The sequence below is a fragment of the Oncorhynchus masou genome, chromosome 27 (genome assembly GCF_036934945.1).
Source record: "Oncorhynchus masou masou isolate Uvic2021 chromosome 27, UVic_Omas_1.1, whole genome shotgun sequence".
Classification (NCBI taxonomy): domain Eukaryota; kingdom Metazoa; phylum Chordata; class Actinopteri; order Salmoniformes; family Salmonidae; genus Oncorhynchus; species Oncorhynchus masou.
In genome coordinates this window covers 17,639,946-17,661,835 of record NC_088238.1, presented here as the reverse complement: position 1 = coordinate 17,661,835, position 21,890 = coordinate 17,639,946, and the positions used below count along the sequence as shown (strand labels likewise).

Genomic DNA, 21,890 nt, shown 5'->3' with positions numbered 1-21,890 from the left:
CGTCATACCACTCAGGAAGGAGACACATTCTGTCTCCAAGTGATATACGTACTTTGGTGCAAAAAGTGCAAATGAATCCCAGAAGAACAGCCAAAGGACCTTGTGAAGATGCTGGAGGAAACAGGTACAAAATTATCTATATCCACAGTAAAACGAGTCCTATATCGACATAACCTGAAAGGTCGCTCAGCAAGGAAGAAGCCACTGCTCCAAAACCGCCTCAAAAAAGCCAGAAAAAAGTTTGCAACTGCACATGGGGACAAAGATCGTACTTTTTGGAGAAATGTCCTCTGTTCTGATGAAACACAAATATAACTGTTTGGCCATAATGACCATTGCTATGTTTAGAGGAAAAAGGGCGAGGCTTGCAAGCCGAAGAACACCATCCCAACCGTGAAGCACGGGGGTGGCAGCGTCATGTTGTGGGGTGCTTTTTCTGCAGGAGGGACTGGTGCACTTCACAAAATTGATGGTACATTAAGGCAGGAACTTGATGTGGATATATTGAAGCAACATCTCAAGACATCAGTCAGGAAGTTAAAGCTTGGTCGCAAATGGGTCTTCCAAATGGACAATGACCCCAAGCATACTTCCAAAGTTGTGGCAAAATGGCTTAAGGACAATGGCCATCACAAAGCCCTGACCTCAATCCCAGAGAATTTGTGGGCAGAACTGAAAAAACATGTGCGAGCAAGGAGGCCGACAAACCTGACTCAGTTACACCAGCTTTTTTCAAGAGGAAGGGGCCAAAATTCACACAACTTATTGTGGGAATCTTGTGGAAGGCTACCCGAAACGTTTGACTCAAGTTAAACAATTTAAAGGCAATGCTACCAAATACTAATTATGTTTATTGTAAACTTCTGACCCACTGGGAATGTGATGAAAGAAATAAAAGCTGAAATAAAATCACTCTCTCTACTATTATTCTGACATTTCACATTCTTAAAATAAAGTGGTGATCCTAACTGATCTAATACAGGGAATTATTACTAGGATTAAATGTCAGGAATTGTGAAAAACTGAGTATAATTGTATTTGGCTGAGGTGTATGTAAACTTCCAACTTCAACTGTAAATGTGTCCGTTAAGCAAATTCAGTGTCATAACCACAGAGAGATATAGATATTCTTCACTTTCACTTCCTGGATGTTGTTGTTGGCCCGGCCTCAATTCTCATCTCTGATTGGCCGGTGGGAGTCACTGGGGGACACTGGGATAGCAGACTGCAGCTTCTTTCAGTTTCTCACACACATTGTGGGGAAAAGTGGGAAATGTGTTTTGGCAACGTTACAGTAACAGTAAGTCAATCTGGGTTGGGGAGGAAAGGGCCCAGAACTGCAAGAGGACACCATTCAATAGCTACTGAGAAACTTTTATTCGGAATATACTGTATTTGCACATGAATAAGCATTTTCCAGGATCATAAACATTACTATTTTCTTTCTTTCGTCCGAGAATAATAACAGTATCGTACAAATTTATACATGACTGATTCAGGTGAATCAAGTTCCACAAAAGTGTAACATATTAAAAGCACAATCAAGGGAGATTGACGCGGAGGCCCACCAATAGCCTGTCAAAAGGGAGGCTGACAAGGGGAGATAAGTGGGCATGTCCACCAATGGTCTGCCATGAAAACGCTGGCAGAGAAAGATTGGGGGGCGGTCCCACCAATAGCCTGACATAGTGTGGCAGGCATAGAACACTCCCCTTAAAACACACTGAGTTCTTGATTTAAAAATAAAAGAGTCCAGAAAAAGCATAACCCACACAATCCACACAGAGAACCACAGCATCAAAAACACTTCCAATCACTCTGCTAATATGTTACTCCTGAGGTGGCAGCATCTGATTTGAGCCCTTAGAGGCATGAAATAACCAGACACCATTTCCCAAGGGTCTAGTCTGGTCTTGAATGTGACAACCCGTGACAGAGGAAAACAAATGTATTGTCACATACACCGGAGAGGTGCAGTGAATTGTGTTGTTTTACAGGGTCAGCCATAGTAGTACAGCGCCCCTGGAGCAAATTAGGGTTAAGTGCCTTGCTCAAGGGCAAATTGACCGATTTTTCACCTTGTCGGCTCGTGCATTCGAACCAGTGACATCTCGGTTACTGGCCCAACGCTCTAACCGCTAGGCCACTGCGCTCACTCAGACCAGGGCGCTACCAAATGCTGTCTCCTCAAGAGAAAGGCAGTAGAAGCTGTATCGTTATCATATCATAAACAAACACCCAACAAACCCACGGTATTATGCTTCCCATCCCAACAATACACACCAAAGCAAGAGAAGAAAGAGGGTACTTTATCTCATTGCCTGCCACTGATACAGTATCATGGCATTATCATGCAACACAGGGAAAATAGATGAGATTTGCACTTATTCAATCCTAAACGTTGCATAAACGTTAGTAATAGGTTTCCCGGTAAACAGAGAAAGAGAGTCCTATGGCACTTGATATTCTTGAATGTTCTTAGATATTGAGGGTCTTAAATACAAGATGTTAGTTAGTTTCCCCACAGAACATTGAAACAACCAATAAGGGACCCTAAATGTCACCTCAGACCACTCGTATAGTTTCGGACATGACAGCAGTCCACCTTTGGTGATGGTGCTCGAGTTTCGCCACATAACATATTGGCAAATAATCATAGCTTAAGACTGGGATAATAACAAAAGTCCCCTTTCTCTTCAGTGTTTCAGAGAAATGGAAAAAGTCCAGATGGATTTTATTCTGGGTGATGTAAGAACGCTTTGTAATTATAATTTAAGCCATGATAATGAGGTGTGGGTATTTGAATGGTACTAGAGACCACACAGCGTAATCATGTAGTTTCCCAACTCTACACTGAATTGACTATGTGGTTTCCTGAGTCCATATGCCTCTGTTTTCAAAGGAAACAATGTGTGAATGTTTCTGACATTAGCCCAAGGCTCCTTTAAAGTCCCTGTTTTGGCAGTTGTTTGCATTTTCATTTACAGCAATTAATTCAATGAAGTATTACTAATACTAGTCTTAAGCAAGTTATCGGAAACTATGATTGTCAATCGAATCGATTGTCTGAAATGATCTTGTTTAGTGCTTAAGAGGTCAATTCAGTGCCAGGAACTCCTCTATATTTGCTCTACAACAGATCAGTAACACTAAATCGACCATCAGATCACGTCCCAGTCGAACAAGCTGAATTGCATCACAAAGAAAAAAAACAATTTTTTTAAAGCATTTCTACCATGTCCCTCTTTTGAACCATGTTCAAAAATTAAACGAATACAATCAATTTAGAGAGAAATTGTTGATATTCTGACATGATAATAAAACCGTGTTTCAATAAAACCGTTTTTCTACAACGTTGAATAAAGAAACTTAACCTTATGTCTCTTTCACTCAAAGTTATTCCACTGCATCATTTGGCTAGGATGATTGACGGGTCCAGATTTGGTCCTGAATAAAACGAGGCACATTTCTGTTATTTCTCATGTAGTATGTTGGTAGCTGTTCTTGTGGAGAAAAGAGTTAGCAGGTGTATACCATAGTATAGTACACTCAGAAAGACAGTATCCTATTGTCAATCTGTCTTGAATCTCTAATTCATAAAGTTATTAAAGTACCAGAACCACAAGGCACACAAAAACTAAGAAAGTACAACAGAACTGATATCCACACTGGTATGAATGAATTTAGATTGGAGTGTATTGATAGACATTTCCAATAGGTCTTAAAGCAATTTACGTTTTAAGGGGGAAATTCACTTTGCAACGAGGTGCAATTGTTTTTGATTTGGGGAAATGTTCTCTTCAATAGCGAGCAGAACATTGTGAGAAAGACAGATCCTTGTAGTTGCAAGTCACGTATTCAACGATACTCAAATCAAGAAGTGATACATGAGCAAGCACAAATAAACTGTCATGTACCAAGTCTACATTTCCTACATCCCTCCTACTCTTTCTCTTCATTTTATATCCATTGCATTGACACATTGAAATCAATCAAAAAATAATGGCATTAAAGCCAACATTACACACTAGCATGCAGCTATGCCCTTCATCCTAATAAAAAACAAAAACAAACTTAAATATTCAAATAAATACCAAACACATCAAGTTTCCTTCAGGTCAGTAGCCACGCAATCAAATAAATAAAGCTAGGGTTTGTCTGACTAAGAATCAACATGGCACTAGAGATTAGACCAATGAGCGCACTAGAGGCCAGCCGGGGTGCCCTGATTGGTCAATTGCACTTTGGCAATGATGAGGGACCAGATACCAAGATGGTAGGACCTGACATTGACCATTTGTGGTCAAGGTTGAGTGAGAAGTGATTGACCGCAAACAGAAAGGGATCCATCACTTCAAACAGGGGACAGTGAGTGGGGACAAAAGGGTTCATATGTGACCACATGTATGTGAATGAATATGATCGTTGTACACCACATCTATACAAGGACAGCAGCGTGAATGTAAATGTGTTGCTACTTTTAAATGGGAGTTGAAACGAACAGAATAATGCCAACAGCACCCCAGTGTAAAATAAAACACATTCTGGTTCCTGACTTCCTATTAAACAACTTATTGCAACTTGAACAAAACAAACACACATTTCAATACTGAGTAACAAGCCACTGCAAAACGTTTAGAAATAAATAAATAACTTTGTGACAAACACAACGGGACTGTTGCGAAGTGCAGCACTGTTTCTGGCAGTGCTGAATCAAAATCAACGGGGATCTCTTTTAGAACATCACAAAACCCCCCAAAACCTAAAAGGAACCCAAAATGAAGAGGCAGTCCTTTCACTTTCCCCCTGGCACTGTAAGGCAGTCCAACCTGTAGCATTCGTAGGGTTGTCATCGTCGAACCAAACAAAGGTCAAAGTTCACCACTCAATCACCTCAATCTCCCTAAGCTCAGATGGCTGGAAGCTCAGATGGCTGGAGGGGAAAAGTCAGGGGTCAGGGGTCAGGGATAAAAGTTATCGCTTAGAATTTTTTTTTACATCCTGCTGATGTTAACTTTCCTCACCTTCTCCCACCCCTGGGAGAAGAAATGTAACGAAACCCTTGAAAAACGCAAATATCCCAAAAGAAGATCTGTCAGGAAGTGGTTTCAGATGTTTTTTTTGTTTTAGCGTTCGGCGTTTTGAGGCGGCGTTGCATGCCGGTTGCCAGGGGCAACCGAGGTCTTCAGAGGTCACGAGGGGACGGCGTGATGAGTTGAGCCGGCCAGGAGCCAGAGCAGGGCCAGCTGCAGCGCCACCATGGCCAACAGGGACGGGCTCAGAGCGGACGCCCCACCACAGTCAAAGTCCTCCTCCTGTGACCACGGCAACAAGAGGGGAGGAGGAAGGTGGCAGGGAGGAAGGTGGCAGGGGGACAAGTTAGTGACAGACACAACCCTGCTGACTAAAAGATAATTGGTTCAATAGGGGTACCACAGCCCAGTATGTCTTACATATTCATAAAGTTATGTTTGATGACATAATAGCAAGGTATAATGGTACTAGACTGCATATCCCCATTGAATAGAGACTGGGGTATGTATGGAATAATTGTAATCTGAGTATGGAATAATTGTAATCTGAGTATGGAATAATTGTAATCTGAGTATGGAATAATTGTAATCTGAGTATGGAATAATTGTAATCTGAGTATGGAATAATTGTAATCTGAGTATGGAATAATCCATGTTGGATTCTCTGATGTCTGATAATCTGTACAGCTCTATAGAGTGGAGCGTAATAACAAAACATTTTCAGACATGTATCATTTGCTACATCATAAAATAAATAATAATTTGTTAGAGTTAAATTAGGGAGCAAGGGCCTGCGTTAGCTAGCATCTAGATTAGTAAACACGTCAGTAGATAAACAGACCAATAAAGAGAGATGGACAGAAATACATTGTATGATACAGAGAGAGAGAGAGAGAGAGAGAGAGAGAGAGAGAGAGAGAGAGAGAGAGAGAGAGAGAGAGAGAGAGAGAGAGAGAGAGAGAGAGAGAGAGAGAGAGAGAAAGAGAGAGAGTGCTTGATGGGACTGACCCGAGACAGCACATGAACAGTGGCGGCAGTAACATGAGCAGAGAGGAGGCCAATGGAGAGCCTGCGCTCGTCGGGCACATGTGCTCATCCTAACCATCAACAGCCAATCAAAGAGCAGGAAAGAAACAGAAACAGAGAGAAAGAGAAAGTCATGCAGCAAACATTCCACAGATAGCAGTTAGAAAGTCCATGTGCAAAGTGAATGGGCAGAAGAACGGAGAAAACAGAACACTTTGTGGAAAGGTGAAGAGAGAGAAACAGAGAGAAGCACCTAGATAGAAGGAAGGTGTGTGTGTGTGTGTGTGTGTGTGTGTGTGTGTGTGTGTGTGTGTGTGTGTGTGTGTGTGTGTGTGTGTGTGTGTGTGTGTGTGTGTGTGTGTGTGTGTGTAATAGAAAGAGTGCAAGCAGAAGATGTTAACATCATCATGAAACTTTGAAAAACCAAAAGGTTTACCACTGGGATAAGACGAATCTGAAAAACAGACCAAAGCATTCAAGTGCAGAGATTTCACACACAAAGGATTTTAGTCATATACACAAAATATTTGCTTACTGTTGAAACATACAGTGCAGTATGTCAATACCTGGCAATAACTTGTATTTGTGTGGGAAATCTCTGCACATATTAGTAATCCAAAGACAAGAATAGAGAAAGAGGCAGCCATTTTGAGTAAAAGATGGAACATTAACAAGAGAATTATGCACATTGAGAAAAGCACATGCATTGTGAAAACATATTAGTGTATTGTGAGTTTTGACATTGTGACGTTAAATTTGACGGTTGCCATTTTTAAACACAGAGGATGACAAAATAATGACGTGACCTACCCTCTCGTTGTTGTCGAAACAGGCATCTGGACCTTTTCGGAACCTTGGTTTCTCAGCCATTTCACATGGGTCTGGTCCCTCAGCTACATCAACCCATTCAGGAAATAAACCATTGGTTCTGGTAGCTCAATTGGCTAGAATATATCTACTGAACAAAAAGACACGCATGTGAAAAGTGTTGGTCCCACTTTTTCCCATGTTTCATAAACTGAAATAAGTTATCCCAGAAATGTTCCATACATACAAAAAGCTTATTTCTCTCAAACTGTGTGCACAAATTTGTTTACATCCCTGTTCGTGAGCATTTCTCCTCTGCCAAGATAATCTATTCATCTGACAGGTGTGGCATATCAAGAAGCTGACTAAACAGCATGATCATTACCCAGGTGCACTTAGTGCTGGGGGCAATAAAAGGCCACTCTAATATGTGCAGTTTTGCCACACAACACAATGCCACTGATATCTCAAGTTTTGAGACAGCGTGCAACTGTCATGATGACTGCAGGAATGTCCACAAGAGCTGTTTTCAGATAATTTAATGTTCATTGATCTACAATGAGCCGCCTCAAACGTCGTTTTAGAGAATTTGGCAGTACGTCCAACCGGCCTCACAATCGCAGACCACATGTAACCACCACACCAGCCCAGGACCTCCACATCCGGCTTCTTCACCTGCGGGATCATCTGAAATCAGCCATCCGGACAGTTGATGAAACTGTGGGTTTGCATAAGCAAAGAGTTTCTGCACAAACTATCAGAAACCGTCTCAGGGAAGCTCATCTGCGTGCTCGTCTTCCTCACCAGGGTCTGGACCTGACTGCAGTTCAGCGTTGTAACTGACTTCAGTGGGCAAAGGCTCACCTTCGATGGTCACTGGCACGCTGGAGAAGTGGGTTCTTCACAGATGAATACCAGTTTCAACTGTACCGGAAAGATAGCAGACTGATGTTTGTTGAGGTCAACATTGTGAACAGAGTGCCCAATGGTGGAGGTGGGGTTATGGTATGGGAAGGCTCAAGCTATGGACAACAAGCACAATTGCATTTTATCGATGGCAATTTGAATACACAAAGAGACCGTAACGAGATCCTGAGGCCCATTGTGGTGCCATTCATCACCCGCCATCACCTCATGTTACAGCATAATAATGCACGGCCCCAGGTCGCAAGGATCGGTACACAATTCCTGGAAGCTGAAAATGTCCTAGTTTTTCCATGGCCTTCATACTCACCAGACATGTCACCCATTGAGCATGTTTGAGATGCTCTGGATCGACGTGTACGACAGTGTATTACAGTTTCCGCCAATATCCAGCAACTTTGCACAGCCATTGAAGAGGAGTGGGACAACATTCCACAGGCCACAATCAACAGCCTGATCAACTCTATGTGAAGGAGATGTGTCGTGCGGCATGAGGCAAGGTATCTGTGACCAACATATGCATATTTGTAAAATCTTTTAAATGTTTGCATGTTGCGTTTATATTTTTTTTAAGTGTAGTTCTTGCATCACCAGATATTGTGGGCACAGAATTAAATGGAACACTATTACATTGTATCTCTATGGCTGTGTGTAACAGACATTGTGGCCACACATACCCAATCTGTATCACTATCCACTTTGGATTGAAGTAAATTACCATATCAAATTAAATATCAAGCCATAACACTAATCTAAATGTGAAAGAACAATCGGAACAGATGCTTTCAGAAAGACATGGAAAAACCACGTCATTTTGGAGCAAATCAAATAGCCTCCCCTGAAACCCTTTTGGCTGCCATTTTGAATTTATGTGAATTTTCATTAGGCTCCTTGCATAATTGGCTACAGCCCTGGTGTGTTGGAGGGGATATGATGGATTTGATTGTAAGCCTTTCAGAGTGGATTAGCCTTCGCTATCATCTGCCACAGAGAGAGACAGGAGACTGAGTCAGTACTGGTCTGGTTTGGTTCATCTGCCACAGAGAGAGACAGGAGACTGAGTCAGTACAGGTCTGAGTTTGGTTCATCTGCCACAGAGAGAGACAGGAGACTGAGTCAGTACAGGTCTGAGTTTGGTTCAACAGCCACAGAGAGAGACAGGAGACTGAGTCAGTACAGGTCTGAGTTTGGTTCATCTGCCACAGAGAGAGACAGGAGACTGAGTCAGTACAGGTCTGAGTTTGGTTCATCTGCCACAGAGAGAGACAGGAGACTGAGTCAGTACAGGTCTGAGTTTGGTTCAACAGCCACAGAGAGAGACAGGAGACTGAGTCAGTACAGGTCTGAGTTTGGTTCATCTGCCACAGAGAGAGACAGGAGACTGAGTCAGTACAGGTCTGAGTTTGGTTCATCTGCCACAGAGAGAGACAGGAGACTGAGTCAGTACAGGTCTGGTTTGGTTCATCTGCCATAGAGAGAGAGACAGGAGACTGAGTCAGTACAGGTCTGAGTTTGGTTCATCTGCCACAGAGAGAGACAGGAGACTGAGTCAGTACAGGTCTGAGTTTGGTTCATCTGCCACAGAGAGAGACAGGAGACTGAGTCAGTACAGGTCTGGTTTGGTTCATCTGCCACAGAGAGAGACAGGAGACTGAGTCAGTACAGGTCTGAGTTTGGTTCATCTGCCATAGAGAGAGACAGGAGACTGAGTCAGTACAGGTCTGAGTTTGGTTCAACAGCAACACAGAGACAGGAGACTGAGTCAGTACAGGTCTGAGTTTGGTTCATCTGCCATAGTGAGAGACAGGAGACTGAGTCAGTACAGGACTGAGTTTGGTTCATCTGCCATAGAGAGAGACAGGAGACTGAGTCAGTACAGGTCTGAGTTTGGTTCATCTGCCACAGAGAGAGACAGGAGACTGAGTCAGTACAGGGCTGAGTTTGGTTCATCTGCCATAGAGAGAGACAGGAGACTGAGTCAGTACAGGTCTGAGTTTGGTTCATCTGCCACAGAGAGAGACAGGAGACTGAGTCAGTACAGGTCTGAGTTTGGTTCATCTGCCATAGAGAGAGACAGGAGACTGAGTCAGTACAGGTCTGAGTTTGGTTCATCTGCCAGACAGGAGTGAGTCAGTACAGGTCTGAGTTTGGTTCATCTGCCATAGAGAGAGACAGGAGACTGAGTCAGTACAGGTCTGAGTTTGGTTCATGTGCCATAGTGAGAGACAGGAGACTGAGTCAGTACAGGACTGAGTTTGGTTCATCTGCCATAGAGAGAGACAGGAGACTGAGTCAGTACTGGTCTGAGTTTGGTTCATCTGCCACAGAGAGAGACAGGAGACTGAGTCAGTACAGGGCTGTTTGGTTCATCTGCCATAGAGAGAGACAGGAGACTGAGTCAGTACAGGTCTGAGTTTGGTTCATCTGCCACAGAGAGAGACAGGAGACTGAGTCAGTACAGGTCTGGTTTGGTTCATCTGCCATAGAGAGAGAGACAGGAGACTGAGTCAGTACAGGTCTGAGTTTGGTTCATCTGCCATAGAGAGAGACAGGAGACTGAGTCAGTACAGGTCTGAGTTTGGTTCATCTGCCACAGAGAGAGACAGGAGACTGAGTCAGTACAGGTCTGAGTTTGGTTCATGTGCCATAGTGAGAGACAGGAGACTGAGTCAGTACAGGTCTGAGTTTGGTTCATCTGCCACAGAGAGAGACAGGAGACTGAGTCAGTACAGGTCTGAGTTTGGTTCATCTGCCATAGTGAGAGACAGGAGACTGAGTCAGTACAGGTCTGAGTTTGGTTCATGTGCCATAGTGAGAGACAGGAGACTGAGTCAGTACAGGTCTGAGTTTGGTTCATCTGCCACAGAGAGAGACAGGAGACTGAGTCAGTACAGGACTGAGTTTGGTTCATCTGCCATAGTGAGAGACAGGAGACAGTCAGTACAGGTCTGAGTTTGGTTCATCTGCAACAGAGAGAGACAGGAGACTGAGTCAGTACAGGTCTGAGTTTGGTTCATCTGCCACAGAGAGAGACAGGAGACTGAGTCAGTACAGGTCTGAGTTTGGTTCATCTGTAACAGAGAGAGAAGCCAGTCAGTCAGTACAGGTCTGAGTTTGGTTCATCTGTAACAGAGAGAGAAGCCAGTCAGTCAGTACAGGTCTGAGTTTGGTTCATCTGTAACAGAGAGAGAAGCCAGTCAGTCAGTACAGGTCTGAGTTTGGTTCATCTGTAACAGAGAGAGAAGCCAGTCAGTCAGTACAGGTCTGAGTTTGGTTCATCTGTAACAGAGAGAGAAGCCAGTCAGTCAGTACAGGTCTGAGTTTGGTTCATCTGTAACAGATCTGAGAGAAGCCAGTCAGTCAGTACAGGTCTGAGTTTGGTTCATCTGTAACAGAGAGAGAAGCCAGTCAGTCAGTACAGGTCTGAGTTTGGTTCATCTGTAACAGAGAGAGAAGCCAGTCAGTCAGTACAGGTCTGAGTTTGGTTCATCTGTAACAGAGAGAGAAGCCAGTCAGTCAGTACAGGTCTGAGTTTGGTTCATCTGTAACAGAGAGAGAAGCCAGTCAGTCAGTACAGGTCTGAGTTTGGTTCATCTGTAACAGAGAGAGAAGCCAGTCAGTCAGTACAGGTCTGAGTTTGGTTCATCTGTAACAGAGAGAGAAGCCAGTCAGTCAGTACAGGTCTGAGTTTGGTTCATCTGTAACAGAGAGAGAAGCCAGTCAGTCAGTACAGGTCTGAGTTTGGTTCATCTGTAACAGAGAGAGAAGCCAGTCAGTCAGTACAGGTCTGAGTTTCACTTAGCCATAGAGGAAGTTCTGATCCATTGTGGAATATGAAAAATATTGTACTCTGCATGTTAAAGTCAAGAATATAGGGACCAGTAGGATAAAAGAAAAAACCTGTACAACTGTACACCTTTTAATAATTCAACAAATAATAATCTAGTTAGATGTGATTATTTTGAGAAGAGTCACTGTATATACAAAGACCAGTAAACTAGAACTAACAGACTGTAAGTAGTACAGATGAACTACACAACTACATTAGACATTAATATATTACTACTGTATTACAATATTAAACATTAGTGCTCTATTGACTGTTTGTTTAAAGGATACAAGGCTGCTCGGCCTGTATTAAGGGCTTGTGGTCACATGACATGCAGGTGAGCTTGGCATCGGCGATGACGAACACCAGGTTGGTCTTCCACAGCTTCTCAGCATGGAACATCCTGGATCGAGACAGAAACAAGACACAGAGGAGATGCCATGAGACATGGCATTGGGAAAGACAGGGTACTACAATACTAGGGTTGAAAAATTCCTGAAACTTTCCCTAATGTTCACATGTTTTCCAGAAATCCCGGTTGGAAGATTCCCGGAATCTAATTATATTTCAAGTGAAACACCCGTATGTTCCAATGAAAACATAATTGTCTGAATGGGTTGAGTTGAGTCTAACTACCAAACATAAGCTGCATCCAACCTTGAAGGGTCGGTGTGAGGGCAACACTGTCTGCTTATATATGGTCCAAGCTCTAGTCCTAAATTACACCGGCCTCAGACCATAGCAGACCATAGCGGAAACACAGGCCGGCAGTTTTGAGTTTAGACAAAAATTGACCTTCTTTATGGTGGTTGTTAACTGGCGACGTATGCGAAGCTAATGCACAGCAACACAGTGCGGCAGGCACCCCATTAGACAGCATGAGGGAGCCTTAAAACAGCAAACGCACCGCCAAGATTGTGGTCTGCCTTGCAGCATACTGACTCTACCTCACCTTCAAGGCATGTGGAGTTTACTACCTCCTCGGCCCAGGGAACTCCACTTTGTAATTAGAGTGACGGATTTATTCGGGTTGCACTGGCAGCATTAGCAGACCACTGGCAGCACTAGCAGACCACTGGCAGCACTAGCAGACCACTAGCAGACCACAAGCAGAGCACACCAAGACTATATAACAAGTGTACTTTAGAATGAAATTGCACATAACCTGTGTGAAGAAGCTGTTTGTAGTCTCAGTGATTTAGCTATGTGGTGTGGTGGAGGGAATGAAGGTGCTTGTATTCAATTGAGGGGCTCTGATTCCCAAGATTCTTTGCGTCCAACATTAAACCCACTGTGCCTTCCAGCCTGGCCAAAAGTAGTGTACAACCACATTGCCATTTCAGATGTATACACAGTCATTAAAACCAATTGTATGGCAGCACCAGCTTTAGATAGGATCCTATGCCCTATTATTGGAACTAAACTGTCAGAGGTAACATGGGTCAAGCACATTCCACTGTCTTGAATCTGCACAGCTGGTTTAGAGCAGGCCTGATAGCAATCAGCCAGTGCCTTTTCCCCACTGAGCCACATAGAATAATGTCTTCTATTGAGGTAGAGTTGTACTTGGCTCTTGGTGGGTTCATATATAATAAGTGTGATGAGCAATGATCCCTCTAATTTCTTTCGGCACTGAGCAAATTTCAGGTCTGAAGAGCGCAAACTTTCTGTGCAACATCTGGTGTGTGTTTATTGTGAACACTGAGACTAAACTCGCTTTAAGTTACAGTTTCAACAGTGGCCAAGTAGGCTACTGTGGCTATTTGATCATAATGTAGGCCTATCAGTGTGGTCTACCATCAAAAACAATGGAGAAAATGCATCCCATAACATTTTACCATGGAAATAGCTGTTCTATCATTCAGCCTACAGTAGCAGCCAATGTGTGGTGTTCAATGTAGGTCTACATTCCATGAGACTTTTGGAAAGAAACATGCAGGACTTGACATTAACCTGTTTATCCACTTCCCCTTCATACAAGGTGACTGAAAATGTATTGTTTGATGCAAGAAACCACTTAACAAAATAAAATACTTTTTTATTCCCATACCATTATTACAGAGAATCAGACAAATGATGCTTTGATCTCAAAACAAGCGTATCTACTCCCAACCTCTCATGCTGTAAGCACAGTCCAGTTGAAAGTGAACGGCACAGATCCATATATGGCAAAGATCTATTTGCATATGTCTGATTCTACTGCAGTTCTGATTGGTTATGCCGCAGCGTAGAATAGAGTGTGGACCTGAGTCGTGCCTGTCAATGCAATAGAGTCGTACTCCAATGCGCTCTTCCTACAAGAAAATCTCTTGCATTATACGTTTTGTTTTGGTATGTTGCATTGAAAGTGGGCAATATTGTATTGATTTGATCACAATTCCCACATTAAAGGGACATTTTGATAGTATTAACTAAAGGAGAGAACTAGAATGTTGAGTGAAGTTTCATCTCGTGATCTGTGTGGCAGTCCCAGAGGATTGTTGACGAGGTTTTACCAAGGTTATGTTCAGTTGGGTACGCAATACCAAAACGTTTTGCAATGGAAAATGGAATTCTATGTTGTTATTGGACAAGTTTAGGTAGTGCCTACCCATTTTTAAAAAAACTGCAAAGGACCCTGGAGTGTGTAAAATAGGTTGCAGTGAATGACAGCTCTCACCTGGAGCAGTTTTCACAGTCTAGTGTTCCTCTGAAGGACTTTTCCTCATTGTCATAGAAGTATTGAGTCTGCTCCGTGATACAGCTCTCCTTGGACATGTCAGGTATTTCGTCATCGGTGTCTGCTGTGGAACACACAGCACGCACACACAAATGCAGCACACACACACGCGCACAACACACACGCACACAAACAAACAGATTGTCAAGGATCCAGCAAGGTAGGGGTTATGTCCATAGAACACACCATGTACATTCTCAAGTTCTGAGAAGACAAATTACTGTTCAGTTGCTCTGGTAGCCAAAACATACAGAAATCCATCTACATTTGAACAATGTTATTTCTCAATTAATATTCCTGGCATAGCTCATCATTGCTTGATGAATAACTTGCTAGGCTCTGAGAATACCGTCATTGCTTTCATAACGACAGCGCCAATACTTTTATTAAGGGCCCATCATGCTAAATAGAAAAGGGCATTTTATTAACACATGATGTTTTATGAGATCATACTTAACAACCTAATTTAAAAAAATGTTTTACAAGAGTTGGAAATCTCACCTGCGTGCAGGAAATTAGGGAATGCTATGCTAACCAATAATTGCTGTAGTATCGACCTGTAGGGAATCAAAGTACACAAATTAATACCTCTTAACAGAACATCCAACAAATATTCTGTCCGTGACAGGAAAAATACTCACATACTGTATCATCACAACCCACATTTCTTACAGTTTCATTCAGATGGCGAGTTTATTGGCTTTTAGCGAAATAACCGCAAATATCATAATCAAAAAGCCTTTGTGTGGAAAAATATGACAATGTGTTAGTCTCCCTGTAAACAAATCTAATTTTATTGGGCATATTGTAAGACACAATGCGAATGAAATCAGGACAGAGGGCGAGCTAGTGTAAACAAAGTGCTCTGGGACCTGTAGAATGCTTACACAGATGGCCCACAGACTGCCTCTGTATCTTTACATCTGCACTGGGAACAGTGTTAAAGAACCAAGAGTTGGGTCTCACCAGGCTGCTGCTGATGCTAACCATCCAACGTTCAAAATGTCTGCTATGGTGGGCTGCAAGGGACAAAAAGGTTGGGTATTACAAAACACATTACAAAACATATTTTCACATGGTGAAGCCCAAGCGTAACTTCAGGTAATCGAAACAACTCCCAATAACTAAACATTACATGTAAAACAGCACATTTTAAACTTGGGCTTATACCTTTTCTAAACATCCTGATTGTGCTGGCAAAGCGAGTCTCGAGCCGAGGCATTTGCCAAGTGCGCGGACACCGACTCAGAAAAGCCAGACAAGATTTTGGAAGGGAATTAGCACAGAGCCCACCACAACAGATGCTAGTGTAAATCTACAAAGTGAAAAGGAACAACAAGTAGGTTCCAGTTTGACTGAAAGAACAGCCATGTTGTTTTGATTATGATTAGCATGCAATGCTCTGGTCTAGTGACTCAGGCCTGTGTCCTTTCTTTCCAGGTTGATAGAGTTTGGTCATCAAGGGGAGCTAACTAACCATGTTAAAAGTCATATCAAATTCCAATCAAAAGCTATTATCTACATCTTTGATCTACTTTTGTAGTCAAAATCTATTTGTCAGTAACAATGAAAATGTAGATCAAAGTCTACAAAGATTCTGTATGTTAATTAACAAACGTATGATAAAATCTAGACCCAACATTGACCTAAATAATTCTGTAAATTACTTTAAATTAAAGTGATAGATGACTCCAAAAGTGTGTCAGAAGACTACAGACCACAAGCGTTGTTGGTTGTGCAGATCCAGCTTCAGATGTGCTATCTTAATTTTATCAATATTTTGTTGCAGAGAATTTTCCATTACAAATTAGGTAGGTTTAAAAAGGCCTCTAAAGTTTGTAATTTCTCCTTCAAAATGTCAGACTTGATATGTCCTAACAAAAAATGTATCAACCACTACAAACATGTGCATGAACTTTAATCCACATTTCCTGTTGCTGCAGGATTAACAAATAAACTTTCCTTCCAGACTCACATTAAGCATCTCCAATCCAAAATGAAATCTAAAATTGTCTTCCTATTTCGCAACAAAGCATCCTTCACTCATGCTGCCAAACATACCCTCGTAAAACTGACCATCCTACTGATCTTTGACTTCGGCGATGTCATTTACAAAATAGATTCCAACACTCTACTCAACAAATTGGATGCAGTCTATCACAGTGCCATCCGTTTTGTCACCAAAGCCCCATATACTACCCACCACTGTGACCTGTTCGCTCTCGTTGGCTGGCCCTCACTTCAAACTCGTCGCCAAACCCACTGGCTCCAGGTCATCTACAAGTATCTGCTAGATAAAGCCCCTCCTTATCTCAGCTCCCTGGTCATCATAGCAGCATCCACCCGTAGCACGCGCTCCAGCAGGTATATCTCACCAAAGCCAATTCTTCCTTTGGCCTCCTTTCCTTCCAGTTCTCTGTTGCCACTGGAGCTGGAGACTCATATCTCCCTCAGTAGCTTAATAGCACCAGCTGTCAGAGCAGCTCACAGATCACTGCACCTGTACATATCCCATCTGTAAACAGCCCATCCAACAACCTCATCCCCATACTGCATTTATTTATCTTACTCATTTGCACCCCAGTATCTCTACTTGCACATTCATCTTCTGCACATCTACCATTCCAGTGTTTAATTGCTATATTGTAATTACTTTGCCACCATGGCCTATTTATTGCCTTTACCTCCCTTATCCGACCTCATTTGCACATACTGTATATAGACTTTTCTATTGTATTATTGACTGTATGTTTGTTTATTCTATGTGTAACTCTGTGTTGTTGTATGTGTCGAACTGCTTAGCTTTATCTTGGCCAGGTCGCAGTTGTTCTCAACTAGCCTACCTGGTTAAATAAATAAAGGTGAAATAAATAAAATACATATATTTTTTCCTGCTGCAAGAAACTGTCCAAATGAAGATACATGTGTATATACCTTAAATTAGATTGCCTCAAACCAATGGGAAAGACGTGCACAAATATCCAGATCTACACAACAAATGGCTTGAGACATGGACTTATCACCTTATCAAATATCCAGATCTACACAACAAATGGCTTGAGACATGGACTTATCACCTTATCAAATATCCAGATCTACACAACAAATGGCTTGAGACATGGACTTATCACCTTATCAAATAGCCAGATCTACACAACAAATGGCTTGAGACATGGACTTATCACCTTATCAAATAGCCAGATCTACACAACAAATGGCTTGAGACATGGACTTATCACCTTATCAAATATCCAGATCTACACAACAAATGGCTTGAGACATGGACTTATCACCTTATCAAATAGCCAGATCTACACAACAAATGGCTTGAGACATGGACTTATCACCTTATCAAATAGCCAGATCTACACAACAAATGGCGTGAGACATATCACCTTGATCTTAGACTACGTTTGACGTCTAAAAACATCTGACATGTTTTGATTTTAGAGTGAATCACTTTAAACTACAATTATGTGGCTTGTTATTCAAAATGTTCAATACCCCTTTAAGATCCCATATTACAACAGCTTCAAAAGAGTCCTAGCGCCACCTAACACTCAGTCCACTCCAAGTGTTACCCAAAGACATTACTCTGACTAATCCATTATTTTCAGGAGGCCTTTGACTGCTCAAATGGCTCTGACTCGTTATCCCGCATTTCCCCTGGTGTCCGTCTAATCTGTATTTATGGTTATTTATGGTCCTCTGGTGACGGTGTGTGTGTATGTGTGTATGTGTGTGTGTCTCTGGCTTATGTAACTCACCACGTAGACTGAGCGCAGGCCCGCTGCGGACCCTTTGCTCTCCCTCTTGGGGTCGCAGACCGACTGGTAGTCGTACGTCTTGTTGAGCGTGAACAGAGACATGTTGACCAGGTTGACCATGAGGATAGGGTCGATCATCCCGAAGAACTGGCCGATCTGTAGGGGGGGGGGGGGGAGGCAATGGACGCAGAACAGACACTTATGCACATGAACACACACAGATTGACGCAGATACATTGGACGTACATATACACAACACACACACATCTGCGACCACCTGTGAGTTCCCAGTTCCCATATAAACATTTATAATAACATTTATGAAAATAAATACAAATAAAACAGATAGGTGCAGTGAATTTCTTCCTAGGTTTTGGCCTTTCTAGGGAGTTTTTCCTAGCCACCGTGCTTCTACACCTGCATTGCTTGCTGTTTGGGGTTTTAGGCTGGGTTTCTGTACAGCACTTTGAGATATCAGCTGATGTACGAAGGGCTATATAAATAAAATTTGATTTGATTTGAAATGTGTTGTTCTAAAGGGTCAGCCATAGTAGTACGGCGCCCCAGGAGAAATTAGGGTTAAGTGCCTTGCTCAAGGGCACATCGACAGGTTTTTCACCTTATTGGTTCAGGTATTTGAACCAGCCACCTTTCGTTTACTGGCCCAAAGCTCTAACCACTAGGCTACCTGCCACTCTTTATAATTGATGGATATACACTGAGTGTACAAAACATTAAGAGCAACTTCCTAATATTGAATTGCACCTCCTTTTGCCCTCAGAACAGCCTCAATTCGTCGGGTCATGGACTATAATGTGTCGAAAGTGTTCCACAGGGTTGCTGGCCCACCTTGACGCCAATGCTTCCCACAGTTGTGTCAAGTGGGCTGGATGTCCTTTGCAGCGTTGATACACACGGGACACTCAAATCGGTGCGTCTGGCACCTACTACCATACCCCATTCAAAAGCACTTAAATATTTTGACTTGCCCATTCACCCTCTGAATGGCACACATTTAACCTGTCTCCTCCCCTTCATCTACACTGATTGAAGTGGATTTAACAGGTGGCATCAATAAGGGATCATAGCTTTCAACTGGATTGACCTGGTCAGTCTATGTCATGTTTTGTACACTCAGAGTATAACCCAGGTGATTTGAGTAAAAATCCTGTCCAGGACTGACCAGTCCAGAAATAACCCCCTCTGTGGCTCACCATTTCAAGAAGGATTTGTGCGTGTGTATGTGCGTACGTCAGAGCAAGCGTACGTGATAGTGTGTGAGTTTGTGTGTGTGTGTGTGTCTGCTAGAACAAAAAAAATGCCCTCCTCTTCCGCTATGCAAGGTCGCGGTGAGCAAACCCAAAATCACACCACTCCCCTCATTTTGCACCCTGAAACCCCAAGATTCTGAGAAAGAGTTGGTTATGGCTCACCACGTCTGTCATAAGGAAATATACATCAATGCTTCTATAAAAACCTGTCTCCCCTTTCCCTGTAGAAAAACACAAATAATGAATTAACAGTCACAGATCTGTCGGCTGGGACCCGCCAGGACCCCCTGGAGAGGGAGAGCCGTACCTCCTGTAGGAAACATGATTTAGGGTCGAGCGGCCTTCTCCAAACAAGGAACCCTAGTTTTTTAGTGCTCCTGCCAAACATCTAAAGGGGACTGATTTATCCAGCGCACACCCTGATTGGGGCCTGCAGCCTGAAAAACATTTATTCAAGTGGTAGGGTGAGGGGCCCACACTGGGTGTAGTGTGTGTGTGTGTGTGGGGGGGGGGTAGATAGGGTTTGAGTGGGTTGAAGTGCACATGGGGTTAGGTTGTATAAGGTTGGAACATGTTGGGTAAACTTATTCGGGATCAGGTTGATTTGAGTTGGGCCAGTGTTGACTATGGGTTGAGTACGGCTGAACAAGGTAATATCAATGGAATAAGAGTCGGATGAGAGTGACTCACCTGACCGATGTATTCATCCCGATTGGCCATGACTAGGAATCCCCCATCATCCAGGATGACACAGTCCACATGCTGGAATCATATAGAGATAATGGGATAAACCATCATCATATAAGGTGAGGTAGAATTGGATAATTCTCAATCACTATTTGCATGCTTAATCAAGTCATCTTAATTCAATAGTTGTATTTGTCTTAAAATTCTATCGCCAATCAAATAATCATATTTAATATAACTGTACAATCAATCAAATGATCTTACCTCATCATTCCTCTGACAACCACAGATCTCGTCCTTACACTGCAGAGACAAGAAACGGTTTTCATTTCAGACACAAAGAGTTAATTAAGAGACATTATGGAATAATGTAAATCTACTTACGTTCATCTTCAGAGTAGCATTGATGAAGTTGGTCATCCAGGTATTGATGTCCAGTTTCACTCCCACAACTGCAATCAACCACACAACCACACAACCACCACAACATTACAGTTCCATTATGGTGTGAACTAAACAACCACCACACCATTACAGTTCCATTATGGTGTGAACTAAACAACCACCACACCATTAAAGTTCCATTATTGTGTGAACTAAACAACCACCACAACATTACAGTTCCATTATAGACTGAACTAAACATCCACCACACCATTACAGTTCCACTATAGACTGAACTAAACATCCACCACACCATTAAAGTTCCATTATTGTGTGAACTAAACAACCAGCACACCATTACAGTTCCATTATAGACTGAACTAAACATCCACCACACCATTACAGTTCCACTATAGACTGAACTAAACATCCACCACAACATTACAGTTCCACTATAGACTGAACTAAACAACCACCACAACATTACAGTTCCACTAAACAACCATCACAACATTACAGTTCCATTATGGTGTGAACTAAACAACCACCACAACATTACAGTTCCATTATAGACTGAACTAAACATCCACCACACCATTACAGTTCCACTATAGACTGAACTAAACATCCACCACACCATTAAAGTTCCATTATTGTGTGAACTAAACAACCAGCACACCATTACAGTTCCATTATAGACTGAACTAAACATCCACCACAACATTACAGTTCCACTATAGACTGAACTAAACATCCACCACACCATTACAGTTCCACTATAGACTGAACTAAACATCCACCACACCATTAAAGTTCCATTATTGTGTGAACTAAACAACCAGCACACCATTACAGTTCCATTATAGACTGAACTAAACATCCACCACACCATTACAGTTCCACTATAGACTGAACTAAACATCCACCACACCATTAAAGTTCCATTATTGTGTGAACTAAACAACCAGCACACCATTACAGTTCCATTATAGACTGAACTAAACATCCACCACACCATTACAGTTCCACTATAGACTGAACTAAACATCCACCACAACATTACAGTTCCACTATAGACTGAACTAAACAACCACCACAACATTACAGTTCCATTATGGTGTGAACTAAACAACCATCACAACATTACAGTTCCATTATGGTGTGAACTAAACAACCACCACAACATTACAGTTCCATTATAGACTGAACTAAACATCCACCACACCATTACAGTTCCACTATAGACTGAACTAAACATCCACCACACCATTAAAGTTCCATTATTGTGTGAACTAAACAACCAGCACACCATTACAGTTCCATTATAGACTGAACTAAACATCCACCACAACATTACAGTTCCACTATAGACTGAACTAAACATCCATAGACACACCATTAAAGTTCCATTATTGTGTGAACTAAACAACCAGCACACCATTA

The 21,890-nt window shown here is 42.4% G+C and overlaps 1 protein-coding gene across 1 annotated transcript in view; it reads right to left on the bottom strand.

Moving 5' to 3' along the window:
• Window positions 1–1,362: 1,362 nt before the first annotated feature.
• Window positions 1,363–21,890, bottom strand: part of LOC135516599 (voltage-dependent calcium channel subunit alpha-2/delta-1-like) — a 72,213-nt gene continuing 51,685 nt past the window's right edge. Inside the window, exons 19-28 of the mRNA XM_064940942.1 lie at window positions 20,448–20,515; window positions 20,328–20,366; window positions 20,067–20,138; window positions 18,106–18,261; window positions 15,305–15,357; window positions 14,840–14,895; window positions 14,279–14,402; window positions 11,910–12,022; window positions 6,870–6,952; window positions 1,363–5,315 (exon numbers count right to left, since the gene is read on the bottom strand). Coding sequence (XP_064797014.1) covers window positions 5,193–5,315; window positions 6,870–6,952; window positions 11,910–12,022; window positions 14,279–14,402; window positions 14,840–14,895; window positions 15,305–15,357; window positions 18,106–18,261; window positions 20,067–20,138; window positions 20,328–20,366; window positions 20,448–20,515 — 887 coding nt within the window. The 3' untranslated portion in view covers window positions 1,363–5,192. The remainder of the gene's footprint in view (window positions 5,316–6,869; window positions 6,953–11,909; window positions 12,023–14,278; window positions 14,403–14,839; window positions 14,896–15,304; window positions 15,358–18,105; window positions 18,262–20,066; window positions 20,139–20,327; window positions 20,367–20,447; window positions 20,516–21,890) is intronic.